Genomic DNA, 22,121 nt, shown 5'->3' with positions numbered 1-22,121 from the left:
GGATGCAAACGGAGGACAGCAAAGAAAGCACATAACAATCAAATTATCATTAACCCTTTCGGCCCTGGCGGTGTCAATTGACACCATGACACAACATTTCCCCTAGCACCTCGGAAATGAAACCAAAACTCGCCATTCTTGAGGGAATACTTCTTCAACGATCCCCACTGCATTTGACACCAAAATGGTGACATGCTTGCGGAGCTGGGAGCCGTAGTGAAGAAGAAGCTTGACCGAAGTCATGGGTGACGCCGTGGCGGGTCAGCTGAGGCGGCTAAGCGCAATTTTCGGGTCGACGTACCGAAGCTGTTTCAATGAGTATCACTTTGAAAAATGAGACATGGTTCACATTTTGTGTACTCTAGTGAATAGCGGGAAAAAAGATGCCATTTTTCTCATTTCACAACCGCTGAGCCCTGATGACCTAATTTGATGTCATGTCTGTAAATCCATTAATAATTGCACCACTGGCTCAATTTTTCGTTTGTGGTCTTCTGAGGACATAACTATTAGGAAAACAAACACAAAAAATGTCCCCGACCAAAATAAAAAATCCAGGGCTGAAAGGGTTAAAAGAACTTCTCTAACAATTTAACAGGAAGAGCAAAGACACAGCACGTCAAAATATTCCCTGTTACGTAAATGCCCGTTCTAATTGCATCTAACGTCGGCACCGATAGAGGGACGGTCGTTAGAATATCCTTTGCATGTAAGTCAATCTCACTGTACTTATGCAAGTCCAGCTTACATCCACGAGATCTTTCAAATCGCTGATGTGTGAAAGCCGAGAGACGCAAAGCAGCCCCATTCTTGCATTCTTGAGACTTTGCAACGAAGCACCACGCAAGAGATAGCGACAGTATAGCGGCATCAGAATTTGTGCGAAAGACGCCGCACGCATTGGAGTACGCAGCAGAGTGCAGTGGCTATGAACAAGTGTCATGACATCAACACAACTAAAGAGAAAGAAAACATCTAGGAAAAAAAAAGGTAGGCTGCGCGTAATGTCCGCACGCTTGTTTTTGTCGAGATGGCTCGAGCGCCATCACGTGACTCTGCTCCACCAATAGGGACGCTTAAACCTCATCACCTGTGCTCGCTGGAGCGCTCTGGCGGAAATATACAAGAATGTAACTGTCGTTAGTTTTATTGAGGTGGCTTAGTGGCAACAATATCAGCTTGACAACCGGAATTCCGATCGACGTTTATTGTTTCGCACGGTGGTGCTTTTATGATAGTATCTTGTATCTTAAGATACACGATACATTGCTGAATGTATCGGAAATACAGATACAGATACTCGTTTTGCGAGGCGTATCGCGATACAGATACAAGTTACCCAAAGAGTATCTAAGATAGTATCTAAGATACATGTATCTTCGATACTGCCCAGCACTGGGTGGCACCAACAAGCACATAATAAAAACTAGTACTTCATATGCAGTCCCTGAAAGCGCCGTTATTTGAGGACAGAGATAGCGTCCAATAAACTGGTAACCTATACCTCTCCTCATGCGTACGCTATACCCGCGGACCACATTTCTTCGCAATAAAGCAAAGGCTACGGAGCCTACCGTCAATGAATGTAGGCCCACAATTGAGTCTGTATTTTTTACGTGAGATGCAAAACCTAGTCCTTCATTCTCTACGTGTAGCTCTTCGAGACAGGATACAGCACACACCAGTACGATATTTGTACTTGTTTCAGTTGATAAGTCGTCACTTTTGGTTTTTGCACGCTTGAGGCAGTCCCGCCTTTTAGATGTACCTCAAACGCCAAGCGGCGTCTGTGCCAGTAGCAATGCTGACAACGCCTGTGTCAGTAGCAACGCGCAGCCATCACTTTCCGCAACGCTGCGACACGCGTGCCAAACCGCACCACCTCGCGTCGGAGTACATGTGCAGAAGCACCACCCCCGTAGCTTTCCCTTCAGTGCCACGAAAAGGTGTCCGCGCGCGCGTACACACACACACGCACGCACACACACAGTGTTTGTGTGTGTGTGTGTGCGTGCGTGTACCACACATCGCTTCAGGAACGCGCGGGGCAGAGTTGGTAGCTTGAGCCGTGAACGTGGGAAGGCGTTCTGATTCCCGCTGACCTCTCTTTGACGGAGAAGTTGACAGTTTATGTGTGGCGGTGGCGCAGTGAATAGAGCGTCAGGCGCGTATTGTCGTTGATCAATAGGTCATGGCTTCGTCTCCCAGGTCAGCTTCGTCAACAATTTCTTGCTTCGATTTTTCGGGGCGTAGCTCCTCTTAGTCTAACCTTGTCCCATGTCAGGCGTACCGAACAGCCGAACACTATAATAGATGGCGCTGTCCCATAGAGATAGAAAAAAATAAGAGAAATAAAAATAAAAAATGAAAAGTGAGGAATGGAAATAATAAATAATAAAAAATAAGAAATAAAACAACAAGTAAAAAAGATAAAATAAAATAAAAAACAAAAATAAGTAAATATAGAAAAATAAAAAATAAAAAAGAAGGAAAAACGGAAAAAGTAAAAATAATCAAAGCGGCGTATCGCTTTGATTACTGCTGGGCGAAACCACTGAACATTTCACGGTGTAAATATGATTGCTTCAGGAGCTTCGCCCAAGCTCTTCATCATTCACCCGTGGATATGCTGTAATTTTTTTCTTTGCCACGTGTTCGTGTGCATTTTATCGACGCCATTTCCGTGACGGAAATTACGTCAGTGAAGTATTGCTGGACCCCGGCATGAAACACTTTCGGTTTAGAACGCACATCGCCAGCTGGCCCCGCAGCGTGATCTTTGAAGGACTTTGTCCTCATTATTTGGAGGAGTGCCTCGTAGAATCTGCTGCATATCAATTATTCGGAATCCCGCAGAATAGAGGAAGGGTCGTGCAAGCTATGATTGGCATCCACTCTTTTATAGCCCACTTCTACAACAAAGCATTTCTTTGACCTCCACTACCGCTTCCTCGTGGGTTTATAATCCAGTGTGAGGTGTGATGTCATCCCACGCACATTGAGACGCAGGCTTCTCAATATACTGCATTCCAACATATTGCAGCACTTGGTGTGTTTTCCTTAACGCTGACAGTTTCCACCATAACTAGTACAAACCAGCACCTTCAGGCGCTTGGGCATTTTAACAACGATGATGGTTTCTTAAAAGTGTTCGTTGTTGGGATACTTCTTTCGTAATAGCAAACTGCAAAATCGCAAATTAAATACGGTCCATAGAAGAACATACGTACCGCAGAACACGCAGCACAGGTTTGTCATCCAGTCACAGTTATATCACTTATTTTTGAAATGTTTCTCTCAGAACTTCAAATTATATCCGCGCTTTCAGTTGTTAACTTGAGAGTTTTCCTATTAACTGAACCAAATATTTACATTGCTTACTGACGCGTTGCGTTGCTGCCTAGTCTTCCTTCAGTCGACGCATACGACATGCAGTATTTTTTCCGGTAGGCCAAAAATAGCTAACCAAACGTCATTTCCTCAGAATGACAACGCCGAATGGTTCTGTTCTGTAGAAAAACGTTAGGAAAGTGCAGGTTTCTCAAGACGAAGCCCAAAACATAATAATTTTGTGACAAAGGAACCGGGCTTCGGTACAGCGTCATCATGCGAGCGCACGCGTTCACACTCGCAGTGTGTGTACTCTGCACAGCGAACATTGTCCTGGCTAAATTGTCCCGCAACAACGGAAGCTAGGAAGGAGGTTCATTTGTTATCGTTTCCTAACCGCGTACATCAGAGCCACTTACGATAGACAGCCATAGTTGTGTATATTAACGATGCACATTTTCTGTATTACGATCTTTGTTATGAAACAAGCTTCATTACTGCGCCGAACGGGAGAAAATATTTCTCGGTGTATATCGAGGCCAAAAAGTCCGGCGGGTATGCTAATACGTCGTCGAAGCTCCGCAAGAGCAATAATAAACATTGGATTTTGCCATGATGAATATTTTATTGCTTCTGAAATATAATCATCTACAACTATAAGCTTCTTGTTCATCACTGGAAGGACTAGTTGCAATACGATGTTAAGTGGAAACTTGCGCAGCAACTTCAAGTGCACGGTTTCCATTTGTACATACTATCTGGCTTAGGAACACTCGGTGCCCGCTGAAGACGTCCTCGTGATATTCCAACAACGCTAGTTACCAAATCAGATAGAACTCCCTTTGTCAGTATTCGTCAGCGGACCATTTGTGGCCACGACTGTGCATACGGAACAATCGCCTAGTTGCACTGTTTGAAAGCTTGCGCGGATAAATATAAGCTTCACCAGTTTTTTCTCCTCTCATCATCAGTCCTCATCACTCCTTTTTTCCATTTTTTCCTTTCCCCTTTGCAGAGTAGCAGGCTAGAGCACACTAGCTCAGTCGACCTCTCTGCCTTCTAATAAATCATCTCTCTATTGTAAAGAAAAAATCACAGTTTTGCCGCAACGTCGAAGCAATGATTGCGATAGCAACAAACTGGAATGTAACGCGAAGAACGGAAAGCAGCTCGAAATTGCCAGCGCGTCGCTCGAGCCCAAAGGACGCACGAAAAGAAAGCACACTGGACGAGTGCGAACCATCATACGTCACAGCTCGATACTTGAAGAACACTGCTGAAACATAAAGAAGGACGCACGAAACGAACGAACAGGTACACACAGGACGAGGGCGAACTAAATGTCGCAGTCGTTACTTATTTCGGTTTGAACAGTGCGCTGCTTTCGCAAACGCGGCCGCTGCAGCGAGCGAAGTGACTCCATGGTACGCTCTGAGACTGCAGCGCGGAAATCACGGGAAAAGCACAAGACATACAAACCCCCGCGCCCGTTGCGCTCCTCGCGCCATCTCGCTGGTAATGAAGAAACGCTTATAAGCGCCTGCCGTCTCTGAGTCTGTCCAGCGGTAAAGGGTGTGTATATAACGCTCGCCGTTAGCTACTTGGAGGATCTGCGTTTCGTAGAGTGCTGGTTAGCGCCACGCGCTGCGGAGCGAGAGGTCCCTGTTTCGATTCCGTGCTTCGGAAGCATTTTTCTGAATTATTTGTCTCCGAGGCTTTTCTATATATATATATATATATATATATATATATATATATATATATATATATATATATATATATATATATATATATATATATATATATATACGGTGCGTGACGGCGGCGACGGGGACGGCCAGAAACAAGCCGAGACTGTCCATATAATTGCTATCGCAATAAAACTTTGCATCTAAAGTGGACCCAGTTGAGCTAATTGTGGTGTGTTTGATTAGTACTTACGGTGTTATGCTAAAGTGTTGCACCAGTGCTTGCAGTAATTAGGTATTACGAGTCTCCAAAAAGGTGTTTTTTGTATTGTCACGGGGCGTGATGTCGACCAAGACAGCAGTGGGCATGTTCAAGATGAAACTCTTTATTTGGCCGAACTTGTGGCCGGGAAATGAAAACTCCAACTACAGCGATACACGCTGTACACTGATAGCGGCGAACAGGGCGTCGGCCGTCGACAAACTGCTCTGCAGTAAAGCGCGTCGGCATTTGTACATGCAGCATCGAAGATTCGAGCCTTATAACTGGTGGCCGCGTTAGCTCGAGAACAATTTTAACTGTTCGCGTTTGTGCGCTCAAGCCGTAAGAAGATTCATAGATAATTTGGAAGGTTCCCAGACATTAGGGCGCGGCTTGCGCAAGGCGGCGTTACATAAAATCACAAAAACAAGCGTGCGTCGCAGTGTCGTCAGCATTTGTTGTTTTTGTCTTGTTATCTTCCACACATATTCTGTGAAGCGGTAGAAACTGCAAAAATAGGAGAAAAAAACATGGCTGATCCCTCTGTCATAACGATCGGTATAACGCGAAAGGGAAACGTGTCTTCACAGAAATAGTTGATTGATTATTGTGCATGAATTTATGAGAGTCTGTACAATGTTTATTGGTGTTTGACAGCTATAGCACATTTTGACGTGAATGCACCGACGCTGACGCGTAGTGACCCATCTTTTATTTTTCTTTGTAGGTTTTACCTATATATATGCATATACATACCCAGACATGAGAGCAATCGCGACGGCAAAAATTAGTCGAGAGTGTCCATAAAATTGCTGTGGCAACAGAAATACGAACAAATAGGGTAGTTGGTGGATTCCAGTACTGAGTTGGCTTGCAGACGGCTGCCTTGTTAGAGGGCACAAGGAAAGATTGTTTCTTTGTCTTTCTTCCAAGTTTTTATAAAGTGTCGTTCGAAACCTGCACGCAGACTCGTCGATTGGTGGAGCCGTCCACGCTCCCAACCATTATATTCTAAGTAACGAACCGTTTCTCATTACAAGTGGCCAAAAATTCTTGAAACAGGCCCGCTCATATTGTCAATGTGAAGAAATTTCCTCAGTTGCAGTTAAAGTGGTCGTGGATTTTGGAAAAAAGAACGCCACATACATTTCCGTAAAAAATCTACAAATGTATTTAAAGCTTCTCGAGTTGGCATTCAGCCGATAACTGCTTTATTGTTGAGATATTGGGACTACTATACAAACTCGTGCTTTATATTAATAAGTGCTTATTATTAACCATGTCAAACCACGAATTTGTGAAGGATCGTAATTTTCGAATTGAAGTATCCTGAATGCAAAGGCTGTGGCTGTCTTGGCACTGCTGGTCACAATTCCATGGGCGGGTACGCCTTCTTGTCGTTACACTCTAGTAATCGCCCTCGCCGTCATCGCACAGGTCCCGTCTATGGGGGGCGACCACAACGCCGCATGTGTCGACAAAGTGGTCGACGCACACTTGCGGCACTGTGTCCTTAAGACGTCGCTGCGTCCATAGGAGGCACTCTGCAAGAGAATTGCATAAATATCGATGAAGATGTAATGCTGTGAAAGATGTAGTGCAACTGAACAAAGTAAAACCTTAGCGAAATGGCCGATGCTCTCGAATCTTCGGAAAACTGAGGTGAAGAGAAAGCAGAGAGTTCCCAAAGACAATGTCAGAACGTCACGCTTCTTAACCTTCAATAACTTTTACACACATATTTTGCGTGCGCCATTTTTCTAGTGAAATCTACTTCCTCGATGCGAGAGTATTGAACGACAGATGAAGACGATGCTTTAAGGACACGAATAGCCAGCAATACCTTGGACTGGGTAGCGCATAAAGCACGGACAAAAAAGATAGAGACGTAAACAGCACAAGCGCTATGCTCCGCTATACTTGTCTCCGTGTTTTTGCACTACCCAATCGAAGTTATGCATCTTTACCAACCGGCCCAACTTGTTGCACTTATCAGCCAGCCATACCTAAATTACAGAAACATGGGCTCTTGGGCCATTTTGTGCATCATTGTGAAGCCGTTGCGTGAATAAATGAACAGTGCGGGAAGAACACGTTCTAGGCAGGACAGCTTTTGTCCTGCCTAGAGTGGTTTCTTGTTTATCTTCCCGCACTGCTTCTTTCGCTCGCCTGCTTTACATTGCTTACAGTAGTCGTCAGCAGCTACACTGCAAGCTAGGACTATTTATCGGACAGAAAGTGGTGTTGGGCGACATAAAATTACCTAAAAGAAAATAAAAAGTCAATCCCTATTTATCGGACAGGCGAGGCGCAAAAAGAGTATCAGTAGCAACTGCGGCGATTTCGTTCACCACTTGAGCAACACCGTGAAGTGCACATCCAACAGCGCCATGGAAGGCGACAGGCCAGCGCGAGTAACAGGTGGAGACAGGTGGGGTGACGTCCAGCCTACCAGAACCCCGTGATCGTGGAAGCCGCGGCGAGGCCTGCACTAAAAGGGCAAGTTCGTTTTGTCTTGGCGTGGCTCGGCGTTCGATCGACCGGTGCCTCTGATGCTCGCTGAGTTGTACCCGTTGGTCGAGTGCTTCTTTCGACAGCGCGCACCAGGCACGATCACACCGCTGCTCTTTCAACCACGCACGCGGAGAACATTCAGATCGCACGCGATTCACTTTCAGGCCGACACACCGAACATAGTCTTGTGCCAACGACGACGCCCACGCACTGCAAGTGAATCTTCCTACTACATCCTGATGAAGGGATGCTTGCCAACACTGCAGGTATCTTGAAAATAGAGTAGGTACATAGTGAACTTTATTGGGGCCCAGAATAATCTGTTTAAGAGTGGAGCTTTTTATGCGAACCTTTGGTTGTAATTCGTCAACACAAAATTATAATCATATTCGTATAATCATGTAAGCTACGTTCGTCCTCGTCCTCTGCTTCATCTCGTGCTTCGCTCCCAGGACACTTGCGCCGATTTCGCCGGCGTGGGGTGGAATAACTCTCATGCGTGAAAGAACGAGTGCAGAGAGAGGGAAATAGATAAATATTGGTTAACAGAGAGCTGAGATAGTTGGCAAGTATTCATTGCCAAAAGACAGGGCATGCAAACACGGACACAAGAAAGAAGTCACGACACCACAAACGCCGGCAAACAACGTTATGATTGAGGAATGCTATATCGACAATAGCGGTAGGCTGGTAGCGGATGCGTGAGCCAACCTTTGACTTGCATAAAGGTGAACTCAAATGCGTTAACAGTTATCTTTCACGTAGACCCCCATACATGCCGGATTGATGGGTTCGCCTGTTGTATGGGCATGCGCAGATAAGTTTTCGTGCCTTCTTTCTTTTCTGCCGTTGTGCGTCTCTTCACATGTCAGTCGGCGTTTGTCGTACTGTGACTTCTCTATTGTGCCCGCGTTTGCACGCGCTGTCTTTTTAGAATAAGAGATATATAGAGAGAGCAAAACAGAGAGATAAAATGTGCCTCATATCTTCGACATAGGTCGTCACAGTTTCACTTGGCATCTTGATGTGGGCCTGGATTGTTCATTCCGCTCGTTCGCGGCGATCAGCGGTGGTTTGACTCCCCAGCAGCCGGCAGCAGAGTTCGTGCAACGTCGTCTGTTTCTCATGGTTCTGCTACCACGTACATGCTCCGTCCTCCAAGTAGAGGTACGTAGGGCGTTCTGTGGCAGCGTCCCCCCCAATCGTTCAAGGCAGCAACGCCCTCGAAGTCGACCCGCAGTCTTCGTGCACGGTGTCGTGGAAAGACGTCGGAACCAACGGGCTCTCAAGTGTAACAATTCACCATTGTGCTTTCCTTAGTGGTTGGAGTGGTTTGAACGGAAGTGCTGTTCTCACCGGTTCAATCGGTACGATCCGTAACGTCGGATTCGGGGGTACTCCCCAGATCCTGCGGCTGGCCTGATGCGCGGTGCTCTTGACTGGCACTGTGCTTGTAGTGCGGCTTCCAGGAGGTGTCTGCAACATCCGTGAGGGTTACCCCTCTCCTCCACCATTTGTAACGCTGCCTCGGAAGTCAAGGCGGGATTTGTTCAACGTGGAGCAACTGGGCTTTTGCCAAACAAGTCCATAGGGCTGGCTCTCCAGACAGATAGCGCATGCATTTCTTTCTTTCGTGACATGTGCCTATGCATATCACCCACTGCGACATGTTGCAATATATATATATAGAGAGAGGGAAAGAAAAAGCAGAAATGAACAAACACAACGAGAACAAAAAAATCGAAAGAGAGAAAAAGAAAGAGAGAAAGAAGGAAAGAGGAAAATAAAGAGAAACAATGAAGACCGCTCATCTCTGCACTTCCTTCAGGCTTTACACCTATATAGTGCTTCAAAGCCCCGCTTTATAGCGCCAAGCTAACTTTGTTTTTATAAGGGAGAAGGCTGCGGGCCGCTCCCACCTTGGCATTGGAAGTCCAAACATCACCGCCGCATTGTGGTCTTTGTACGCCATCAATCCGTGGTCCTTGCGGTGCTGTAAAGAAGGGCACTCCCAGAGCATGTGCTTTAAATCAATAGGACCGCCGCAGTCCGGACACAGAGAGAGACATTTCTGTTCCTACTTAAAAGAAATTGCAAGAATCTGAGCATACTGGCACAGAATACTGCTTGTGTTTTGGAGGGTCAAGATATTTCCGATTTGGGTAAAGATAACCTTCTTAGGAAGAATTTCGCGGAGAGTACTCTCAAGAGAGCCCACAAACTGACCACTGAAAAACCATGCTGAATGCTTCTGACGTTCTAAATTGAGACATGGTTACATAACTGCTTGTAACACTTGACCACTGGAGAAACAGGCAGCGCTCAAAAAAGCGACAAGCGTCGCGTATCCTGCGCGTTGTTGAAACTGCCAAGGCGGGGGGACCAGAAAAGTGGTACGTCGTGCTCTGAGACGGGATACTATTCCAATCGTGAATAAAACATCGACATACACGCCAACCGCGGCCGAAATAGAAACCTTGCCGGTAGCGAAAATTTTCTCTAGCGTAAGCCTGTAACTATTGCCAGGGATGACGGTCGCAACACTAGTTCTAAGAGAAATACTGCTTCAAATGAAAATTTCACAAACACAAAACGCCCCGTGTTTCTACGGGGCCGAAATGTGCACAGCTTGGCGGAATCCATCGCTTCTAAGACACGTCGTCGCTCACAGCGTCGTGCGTGCTAAGTCCAAGCTGACCCCTTTTACGATGTGGTTATAGGAAATATTTAAGGGGCGCTACTTGCACAACAAGGTGTCTTATGCAAGCCTGAACAGCTAGAGGGAGCTAGCCATCGATAAAACAGTGTGACAGCTACGAGCGACCTAGCCACTGCATCGAGACGCCCCGTTGTTGAGGACGGTCCACGCTTTTCTCAAATTGGTGACAGGAATGTGCACGTTCCCAAAGATTCAAGCTTACCACCTGTCAGGCAGAATATCGAGGCGATCTTTGGGCGAACGCGCTATACTCGCTCCAGAAACTCGGATACGCTCCCCTCCAAACTACCGCTAATAAAAAAATCGGCGGATTCCACGCGTTTTGGGAATCGATATCTTGCGAAGTAGTCAGCGAATACTTCTATGCTGTATTTTATGGCATTGCGCAAAGCGTTGCGAGGTCATGTTTTTGTAAGTGTAGTAGCTGTGTGCACATCGTGGGCTGTTATGGCAGGGCTCCCAACCCAAACTTCCTTGCTTCGACAAGCCATTCAAGCTGGTAAAACGTCTAACGCAACCAGCGTCAACACCCGCTGATGCAACGAGGCGGGAGTCTTACGCAATCCCCGGTAACTCCGGCGCTGCGCCTGACGCAACCGAAGGAAATCGCTCCCGCAACGTCTGCAAGCCCTCTCATCCGCGGATCCGGTTCGAGCCAGCGACCAACGGCGGTTCCTGATTGGAGGCTTCGCGCTCCTCGCTGATGCAAGCGATCGCCCAGGGCTATAAAAGAACCAAGCTGCGCGGAGACAGAGGGACAGCGAGACAGCGAACGAAGAAATCCCGGGTCGTCTTCGCACCGCTGTGCGAGCCCAATAAGCTGTCGGCCCCAGCGCCGAATATGTAACGCCTATGTATATATGTATATAAGTTTGCCTTAACTCACCGTCGCCTTGATCGCTCCGTCTATCAGCTCTGCGCAGAAGCAGTCGCAAGCTGAGACACCTGTTACCCGACAGTGGATGGCAGCTGCGGGATCGGCCGGCGTCAGCTACCTCGATGCCGTGAGTGCCTGATGTTTTCCCTTCAGTTCACCAGACTTCTCTTGCACAGGTTATCGTAGTTTATAGAAGGTTGTGTGAAGCATTGGAGTGAGCTTTGATTGTTTCGAGCCAAGTCGGAGCGCTTTGAAACCAAAGTTAATGCGGAGGGTGTAAACACGGCAGGTTGAGAATTGCTTGCGTGTCTTTCTAGTAGACTTATAGGGGGTACGGCAAGTAGATTCTAACGAGGGCAAATAGCAAGAGGCTAGTGTGAACGATGGAGAACCTTAAAGTGAAGGAACTCATCGAAATTTGTGACGAACTCGCCCTTACTCTGGGCCGTGCGAAGCGAAAGCAAGCGATCCTGGAGAACATGCAGAAGGAGGGAGTAACGGCTGAGGAAGTCGATGAGGCCTGGGCGGATATCAAAGAACGCCGCGAGGAGGCCGAAAGACGAGAACTTCGTGAGCGTGAAGAGACGGAAAGGCAAGAACGCCGCGAGCGCGAGGAAGCCGAGAGACGAGAACTCCGTGAGCGCGAGGAAGCCGAAAGGCAAGAACGCCGCGAGCGCGAGGAACGCGAAGAGCGCCTCGAGATGAAAAGAATAGAATTGGCACTCCGTCAGTGTTCGCAAGCGCCTAGCGTAGCTTCTGCGACGGTTCAGGCTAGTGGACATAGAATTCGGGACCAACTGCCACCGTTCGTAGTGGGCGAGGACATGGCGAAGTATCTCGTGAAGTTCGAACACGTCTGCGATAGGAATGGCATCGAGCGGTCTCTTTGGGCACAGAACCTGTTAGCTCTTCTCCCCGGGGAAGTATCCGACGTGATAACGTACTTGTCGAGGGAGGCGTTTGATAGCTATGACGAGGTTAAGGAGGCCCTATTGAGAAGATATAAATTGTCACCCGAGGCTTTCCGCCAAAGGTTCCGGTATGCAAAAAGGGGGAATGAGTCACACGTTGACTTCGCGTTTCGTCTTAAAGCCGATTTAATTGAATGGCTCAAGGGCGAAGATGTCTATGACGATCGCGATAAAGTGGTAGAGTGCATAGCATTGGAGCAATTCTACCGCTGTATCGAATATGATGTCAAGCTTTGGCTGCAGGATAAGCTTGGAGAAGTACAGCCAAACAAGGCAGCAGAGTTAGCTGAAGAGTACTACACTCGTAGAAACTTGCACAGTAGGGCCGTGCGTGTTGAAAAAGCTGAGAGAAAAGAGGGCTTTTCAAAAAAACCTGATGACAGAAAACCTGCTCCGCACCGTAATTTCAGAAAAGACCCGTCTTTTACGAAGGAGACTGTGAGGGAAGGGCAAACGGAAGCGCAGAAGTCGAGTGAGTTTCCCAAAGAGCGCACTGATACTACACGGGCGTTTGAGTCACGGAAGCCGCTAATCTGTTACAATTGCAAAAAAGAAGGGCACATCGCGGTAAATTGTAAACAAAAGGTTGCTTTCGCAACGATCCGTGAATCAGAAAAGCACATGCGGTTGTCAGAACCGTATATTCAGGAGATTAGCGTCAATGGGAAAACGTGTCGAGCACTTCGAGACTCAGCGGCAACTATGGACGTTGTCCATCCTTCATTAGTGTCTCCGAACGACTTGACAGGAGAATGCGCATGGATCAGGCAGGTCGCCGAGGAGCAGAGCCCTTGCTTACCGATCGCTACGGTGATCATTGAAGGCTCTTTCGGTAAGCTTCACACCGAATCGGCTGTGTCTGCCGCTCTCCCAGATTGTTTTCCTTATCGTTTTTCGAACAACTCGGAGCAGCTTCTCAAAGAGCAGGGTAAATCGTTCTTTCGCAGCGTTGCGTACATGGCCCTCACGCGATCGCAAGCGCGGAAGCTTTCACAGGAACTTGATCTCGTTCCCGGTAGTACGCCACCACCGGCAAAAGTGGCCGAGCTGCGTGACCTTGGCAGCGAGTCGAGCGAGCCTCGGACAGAAAACTCTCGGGGTGGGTTACTCGAACCACCTGCAGCTGAAGCGGGTAGCGTCGTCTCCGTCGGTGGAGAAACCGAAGTGGCGCCGTTGGGCGAGGCGGGCAATACGCTCAAGCCTGTAGCTGAAAGTTGGTGTGAGCTGTCGAGGGTTGATCGAGCGACGCTCATTCGAGAGCAGCGTGAAGACATCTCGATAAAAGCGCTAATGGAAAGCGTAAAATTGGGAGTAAAGAAAAAGAATGTTTCTTTTTATGAGAAATCTGGGCTATTGTATCGTAGCTACACAGATGTACAAGGTCGCAGGTATGAGCAACTCTTGATACCGCAAAAGTATCGTCGCCAGCTATTGGAACTTGCGCACGAAAACGCGTGGGCAGGGCATCTCGGCTTGAAGAAGACCAAGGCTAGGATTTCCCTTGAGTTTTACTGGCCGAAATGCTGGAAAGTTACCGAAGACTTTGTGCGCTCTTGCGACACTTGTCAGAGGGTGGGGAAATCCACGGACAAGTGGAGGCGCCCATGAAGCTTGTGCCAGTTATAACAGAACCTTTTCGGCGCCTAGTTATCGACATTGTTGGGCCTTTGCCGGAGTCAAGGCAAGGTTGTCGATACATACTGACTGCCCTATGTGTGGCAACGAAATTTCCAGAAGCGGTACCTCTTAGGGAGCTCAATTCTCCTCACGTCGTGGACGCTCTGCTCTCGATATTCGCGCGTGTCGGATTTCCTTCTGAAATTCAGTGTGACAATGGCAGCGTCTTCACCAGTTGCCTTACCTCTACCTTTTTGGATAAATGTGGAATCAAGGTGATGCACAGTTCGATCCATCACCCACAATCTAATCCGGTAGAGCGTATGCATTCAGTTCTGAAACGTATACTGAGGGCTCTTTGTTATGAGCACAAATGCGACTAGGAAGCATGTATTCCTCCCGCTATGTTTGCTTTGAGGTCTGCTCCTCATGAGAGCACTGGCTTTAGCCCCGCAGAGCTTGTATATGGCCGGAGCTTAAGAACACCTTTGCGAATGCTACGCGAATCCTGGGAGGGATATGATGAGGACCCGAATGTAGTTGCTTATGTTCTCGACCTCCTTCAGAGGCTTGGAAAAACAAAATATCTTGTGGAGAGCCACATGAAGGCAGCGCAAGTATTGTCGAAAGAATACTACGAAAAATGAGCAAAAAAACGTACCTTCGAAGTGGGAAGTCAGGTAATGTTGCTGCGGCCTTCCAAGAAGAACAAGCTGGAGGTTCATTGGGAGGGGCCCGCTAAAGTAATATCGAAGCTTTCCGATACCAACTACGAAGTGAAATTAGGAAAGCGGTCTAACGAAATTTATCACAGCAACTTGATGAAACCGTACGTTCAACGTCAGGCGGTCGTAAATCTGCTGTTGAATGCTTCCGAGGAGGAAGGAGCAGAAATTCTGACTTCTAGCGATGTAAGCGAAAGGGGTTCAGAGGTGATGTTGGAACAGTTGAACCTGGAGCCAAGGTTAAGTCAAGTCCAGAAGGAGGACTTGAGGAGGATTGTTTCTGAGTTTAAAGACGTGTTTTCCAGCCCTCCCGGAAAAACGACGGTTATTAAGCACGACATCGAGCTGACATGTGAGGAACCAATCCGTAGTAAGCCATATCGATGTTCCCCTTTGCAGAAGCAGATCATGAAAGAGGAAATCGATAGAATGCTTGAGTTGGGAGTCATAGTACCGGGTGAGAGTGACTATACATCTCCTCTAATATTGGTTCAAGTGCCGGGAAAGGATCCTAGGCCATGCATCGATTATCGGCGCCTTAACGCCATAACTCGAGACCAGACCTATCCGATACCAAATCTAGAGGAAAGGGTGGAAACAGTGTCAAAGTCAAGCTACATTTCCACGCTAGACCTCGTGCGAGGTTATTGGCAGGTCGCTGTTACCGAGCGTGCTAGCCGCTATGCTGAGTTTTGGACTGAAAAATGCGCCTTATTGCTTTTCGAGTCTAATGGACCGCGTTCTTAACGGCCTGTCCGAGTTCGCACTGCCGTATCTCGACGATGTCGCCATCTTCTCGAACACCTGGGAAAAACACGTCGAACATTTACGAGCCGTGCTGAACAAGTTGAAAGAAGCGGGTCTTACAGCGAAACCTGCTAAATGTCACCTAGGATGCGGCGAGGTGTCTTACCTGGGACGTGTTGTGGGGCGTGGCCGGCGTCGACCTTCAGAGATCAAGGTAGCCGCCGTCGTGAACTATCCACGACCAACCACCAAGTCTGAGATAAGGGCTTTCTTAGGGCTAGCGGGGTACTATCAGCATTATGTGCAAAACTACTCTTCCATTGCCAGCCCTCTAACTGACGCACTTCGAAAGTCGGAGCCAGTTAAAGTGACATGGGATTCGGAGAAAGAGAATGCGTTTTGCAAGCTTAAACAAGCCTTAAGCGAAAAACCCGTTCTCATGGCACCCGACTTTTCAAGGGGCTTTATCATTCAGTGCGACGCGAGTGATCGCGGAATGGGAGCTATATTGTGCCAGGAAGATGACACTGGTCACGAAAGACCAGTTTTGTATTTAAGCCGAAAACTGAGCTGCAGGGAAGAAGCGTATAGTACCTCTGAAAAGGAATGTGTCTGCCTCGTGTGGGCCGTTCAAAAGCTGGCCTGTTACGTCTCCGGTTCCAAGTTTGTGGTCGAAACGGACCACTGTCCTCTAACCTGGTTGAATAACATGTCGTCCAAAAGCGGCCGGTTATTAAGGTGGAGCATGATACTCCAACAGCACAACTTGAACGTTCGTTACAAGAAAGGAAAGCTAAACGCGAACGCAGACGCACTGAGTCGCGCGTTCTAATCAGTGCCGTCTTCGGCTATCCTTTCGGTTTTTCGCTGGCAAATTGGGGCAAAATTTTGTCCTCATTGCGGCCTCAGCTGAGCGCTTCCGTCCTGAGTGATCTCAAGGGGCCAAGATTATTTTGAATTCTGTTTCATTGCGTTTGTTACACGTGTAATATTTTGAGTTCTGTTTCTGAGAGTTTTGGTGTCTCATATGTGCCTCTTGATATAGAGGGAACAAAATTTCGTCAGAAACGTAGTTAGGAATATATTATTCTATTTATGTCTGGTGTTCTGTCGGGTGACCGAGGGCACTTGCTTGTGTCGTGTGTTGTCTGTTGTCGGACCGTTCTTGACAAGTTGCAGAACGATCAACAAGTGCTGATACGAAAGATCGTCAGAAGAGACGAGCAAAGCAAGTCGACACATCTTGGCGACAAGCCACTGGAGCCGGGATCCGGCCTGGCGACTGGGATCTGTTCACGGAACGAAGCGTGGAGCCAAATGTCCCCATGGCCCTGGAGGTGAACCTGGATGGACCTGGCGAACGAGCGCGCCCGGCATCCGAGCCACGTGGAAGCAGCTCGTCTTTCCGGCGCATTGCCTGGCGGCGGGGGTGCTGTTATGCCAGGGCTCCCAACCCAAACTTCCTTGCTTCGACAAGGCATTCAAGCTGGTAAAACATCTGACGCAACCAGCGTCAACACCCGCTGATGCAACGAGGCGGGATTCATACGCAATCCCCGGTAACTCCGGCGATGCATCTGACGCAACCAGCGTCAACACCAGCTGATGCAACGAGGCGGGGGCCTTACGCAATCCCCGGCAACTCCGGCGCTGCGTCTGACGCAACCGAAGGAAATCTCTCCCGCAACGTGCGGCAAGCCCTCTTATCCGCGGATCCGGTTCGAGCCAGCGACCAACGGCGGTTCCTGATTGGAGGCTTCGCGCTCCTGGCTGATGCAAGCGATCGCCCAGGGCTATAAAAGAACCAAGCAGCGCGGAGACAGGGAGACAGCGAACGAAGAAATCCCGGGTCGTCGTCGCACCGCTGTGCGAGCCCTATAAGCTGTCGGCCCCAGCGCCGAATATGTAACGCCTCTGTATATATGTATATAAATTTGCCTTAACTCACCGTCGCCTTGATCGCTCCGTCTATCAGCTCTGCGCAGAAGCAGTCGCAAGCTGAGACACCCGTTTCCCTACAGCACCTACCGATGGTGAAAAGATAAGTTCGTTTATTTCAGGCACCTCAAGAGCACCGTGACAGAAAATTGCACTCACCAGGAATACTAGATGGCGCCACCAATTCGCCGCTCTTGCTAAATGGACGATCAGCGCATATCAAGGATGACAGCTCGGTGATAGTATATCCAAAGGCGACAGAGGTGAACCAGACAGCTTGGTTTGAAGTACACGCTCTTATGGCAACCATTAAAAGAAACCTTTCGGTACTTTTTTTAACAGGAAGAGTCGGTCATGGGCAAGCTTACGAGATACAGTGTCACCGGCAACAACGTTTCTAGCGTATTAACGAGGGAAGGGTGATGTCGAAGGAAGGAGTTCGATCCACACGGATTCGCAACCAGGAATTTTTAGTGCCAAGTCCAGTCGCCTATGATACTGAAGGCATGATGATATAAAAGCATCTGCTGCACCATGTGCATCGTCGCTTCGATGCCATTATTCAGAGGAATAGGAAGGAAACTTAAACTGGTCTTGTCATATTCACATAGTCACGTTTCACTGATCCAGATGGTAGAGAACTGGTGACCAATAGCGACAAGAATGTTGTAGTATTATCATAAATTTTTGGTATACTTCGACACTTACAGTGAACAAACGCCCTACATGGCTGGCATCTGGAGGAAATGATTTGAGGACGTAGGCGACAGGATTTTCACGTTATTCACGTCATAACCCCACAGCCAAATTCGCCAAATCCTTTTACCCTCCCATGCAAATTTTGGTCTACACCATGTTAAGGAAGCGATCATGAAAGCGCCAAGACGTAGGCGGTTAGATAGGTAGGTAGATACGTAGACAGAAACGCTCAAAGTGCCGGAGGTTCGCTAAGAAATGCTTCTCATTTGCTACCTAAGAGCGTCCGATTTACCGTTGTCTATATTTGCAGCGCGTTGCTCAAGCACAAAGGCGTAACTGTGAGAGTTGTTAGTTCACGCTTTTTCTGTGCATGCCTGTGCGTTCTTTTGGGGCGTCCTTCTTTGTCGTTCAGCGGCGCGCTGCAAGTATCGATCTGCTTGTTCTTCTTCGGGTGACATTCTAATTTCTTGCTATCGCATGCATTGCTTCGCCCTTGCGGCGAAAGTGTGACTTTTTTCATTGACAGGCAAGCTAATATATCCACGAGGAACTGTCTGTGTATTGAACATTGGAGATGCAATTGCTGAGCTTTCGCAAGCATGTTCCTAGGTCATTGTGCTCGATGGACTAACACATCTCTTCGTTTGATGTTGAAAAAAGATGTGATAAAAATGCTAGGCACTGCAGGTAGAATGTGAGCCTATGACTTCATCTAGAACTGTCTCGCACTTTGTGGCCTTGAAGCTAGACAGGATGTTCCACATACACAGCAGCGGTCACCAATGGGGGGCGTTGGCCAACCCTGACAAGGTCAGTTTTACCTTATTTGGCAGGTAGCACTGCTGGAATGTCACAAGCGTGTCTTGAACGGGGACAGAGGGTTTCTAAGCCAAAGAAGATGCATGAACAAAAACCTGGTTCTTGAAGGTGCTGCGCGAGCTGCCAATGAACGTCATATTTCAGCTACTCCTACTTTCAACTAATCCAACTAATCTTACAACTACTACAACAAGACGCTGGTCAGTCTAGTTAAATCTTAGCTTGGAGAGAAAATAATCACAAACTTATTATTGCTCTCAGGGAGCTCTGACGTCATGAAACATAACAGCGGGCTTTGGGACCACCAAATACACTGCCAAAAATTTTCTCCCGTTTTGTGCTGCAATACCGTCTTCCCCAGAAAAAGGAAACAAATTTTGATGTAAAAAATATGCAGCATTAAAATAAATAGCTAAGGCGTTCTATTTATCGTAAGCGGCGATTAATCTACGCGGTAAGCAAACAAAAATACACCATCTCCCGCTAAAGGGGACCATGAGGCGATGCGAAGCCGGAGCACTTGCACGATCGCGTTCCGTTGGCGTTTGTTGGGCATGCTACCGACCTCGCGTCGTGGAATGCGAAGAGGGACGCTACGCGCATCGTATCTTCCATCTAGCCTGGCCGTTAATTCTCACAGGGCGAGCGGGGAACGCGGTCGACAGGCGGGCGAGAGGGGGGCAGCGTAGGAGAGGAGAGAGAAGGGGAGGGGACGCGCATGCACTCGAGCTCACCGCGGCGTTGCGCAGGAGAGAATTTCGGCATGTCTAGCCCGCGTTTCAGGGGATGAGTGGAAAGGGGGAGGGGAGAGGGAAAGTGGAGAGGGGAGAGGAGGTGTGTGGAGAGGGTATGCGCATGCGCAGTAAGGGTGGTCACGCCGCACACCGCCACCACCACCGGATTGAGCTCCGCCTTAAGGTACTTCGCATCTAATAGGATATGAACCTCCTTTATAGTTTCCGTTCCTGCGGGGCTCTTGCAGCGTCCGAACTTTGGCCGTTCGAAGTTGCAAGCACAGTACCTGAAAAGCGTCTTGTTCGTCGTAGGGCAGCTTGAGTGGTCCTCCCGGAGCACCAAGTTTGGCCAGAGCAATGTTGCCGGTCCAGAATGCAGACAATGCGAGTGTGAAGGCGTGCGCTCGCATGATGAAGCAGTACCGAAGACAGATTTCTCCGTTACGCAAATAATAATGCAATATGCTCCTCCCAGAGAAGACCGCAAGCTGTTATTTTTCTGCAAGATAGTAACATTCAAATTTCCATTCCCCGAAAATAGCGTGCGTTTCACTCTTTTTCGCCAGATATAGCAAGTGTGCTGACTTGTACGGCTCGACTAATATTAGACTACGCAGCAACGCAGCATGTCAATTAGGAATGTAAGCCTCTGATTACAATAATGAGAAAACTGCCAAGTTGTCTGGTGAGGGCGGGCTTTTTATCTGATGTTCTAAGAGATAAGCCACATAAATAGATTAATTACTTGCTTACTCTCTGACCTCTAACCGCTTAGGTTTAACATGTGGCCCTTCGAAGAGTAAGCGACTGTTTTGGCTTTTTTGTAGCGCCCTGAAAGCCCCATCGCTCATCGAAAGAGCAGCACGTGTGTGAAATTTTCTGCGTTATCTTTCTCCCTCTTTTCGCTAGAAAAAGAATCATTCAACAAGATCGTGAAAAATGATGCGCGATTGGGTGCAGCCGACAGAACAACGAAGAACACGAAGCGAAGAACTAGGCATAAGAGACGACAACGGCGGATGTTTATTCTGGCTTCATCGCTTGCCCTGACGGTGCTCCCAGTCACCAATATCTCACTCAACTTGTTCTGAAGTGTACCTCTTCGTACATGGTAAAATGTGTCCAGCGTTTCAGTATCGGTGAAATCCAAGGCTCCGACTGTTCGAGAAGGGCGATCGACTTCACAAAACGTCTCGTTCAGGAAAAATTTTTTGCAGGCATCTTAATTGACGATGTCGGTTTTTTTCCTCAAACTCACAGTAGAGCGCGGTTGGTAAAATTTGGCATTACCACGACGTTGACTGGTGTGAGTAAGCATTGAGAAAGCGAATGGCCTAACAGCTACTCGATGGCAAACCACTACCGTTGTGAAAATGCCGCAAACTGGTATTAATTGCGGTTTGATTAATTCTAACCATTTTCGCCCGCAGGGAGGACCTAAATACTCCCTTTCAACCCAACCTCCTGTGTTCTTTACCATCCAAATTATTCTTATCGGATCTAAAGAAGTTTTAGCATATCTTACCACCACATCTATTCCCTTTCGCTTGCGATGTTGGTGTAGTTGAGTTGTTTTCTTTGTGTTGATGTGACGTAAGTACGCGTTCATACACAACGTGTTCCAACTATCCCGCAGTACGATTAAGAAAAGAGGATCGGAGTTACGTGAAGCAAACCTAGTACATATCGTTCCCAGTACACTGGATAGCCACTAGAATTTTTTTCATTAATGAAGTTTAATTAATTAGTCATAATTATATATCTAACTGAACAAGTACTCACCTACTTATAAAAATGTCAATGAGGCGCATGCAGGCATGTTAAAATGATATCTAACGGCGCTATATTCAACAACGTACTTATTGCGTGCTTATTATTTTTAGGTTGATAAACAAAGCGCACGAAATCTGAAAAATTACGTGTGACAAGACTGCAGCGCGCATCAGGAAGCAGCGCTCTCAAACAGGTTCACTGTGAGGTGGGCAGTATCAATGCAATGTGCATCGCCGCTCTGCCACTCCCTGGCCGAAGAAACGTGTCGCTTTGGCCTTACACACTCGACCTTGGTCAGAACATTGCTCCGGCCGCATCGTCAATGAGACAGTAATGCTACTGACGTACAATAAGATATGTATCAATGAGATATGGGTAATGATAGTGACGTAGAATCGAGCGGAAGGAATCCTTGCAAAATTGCGAGACGTGTTGCTGGCGCTCAGCCTGTACCCTAGCCAAAGTGCGGAACGCAGCAGCCGGAAGAGGAAAACAGGCATATCGGTGCTTAAAGTAAGCTAATTTAAGGCCGCTGCTTTTTTTTTTGCGGTTGGGAGCGCAGTCACGTTTTATTTTTAGCATTTCGTGGGCTGTGTTTACCAGCCGGAAAAATGAGCACGCAAATAGTACGTTGCACAAAATATCGCGGTTGGATGTCATTTCACCATGGTTATATACCGTAAAAGGCCGAGCAAGAGCCCCCCTCCC

At 47.7% G+C, this 22,121-nt stretch overlaps 1 protein-coding gene across 1 annotated transcript in view; it reads left to right on the top strand.

Moving 5' to 3' along the window:
- Window positions 1-11,419: 11,419 nt before the first annotated feature.
- Window positions 11,420-22,121, top strand: part of LOC125759107 (putative golgin subfamily A member 6-like protein 3) — a 227,720-nt gene continuing 217,018 nt past the window's right edge. Inside the window, exon 1 of the mRNA XM_049417393.1 lies at window positions 11,420-12,946. Coding sequence (XP_049273350.1) covers window positions 11,774-12,946 — 1,173 coding nt within the window. The 5' untranslated portion in view covers window positions 11,420-11,773. The remainder of the gene's footprint in view (window positions 12,947-22,121) is intronic.

Source organism: Rhipicephalus sanguineus, chromosome 7 (genome assembly GCF_013339695.2).
Source record: "Rhipicephalus sanguineus isolate Rsan-2018 chromosome 7, BIME_Rsan_1.4, whole genome shotgun sequence".
NCBI classification, from domain to species: Eukaryota; Metazoa; Arthropoda; class Arachnida; order Ixodida; family Ixodidae; genus Rhipicephalus; species Rhipicephalus sanguineus.
Note: the sequence above shows the minus strand (reverse complement) of the source record. Positions and strands in the feature narration are given on the sequence as shown.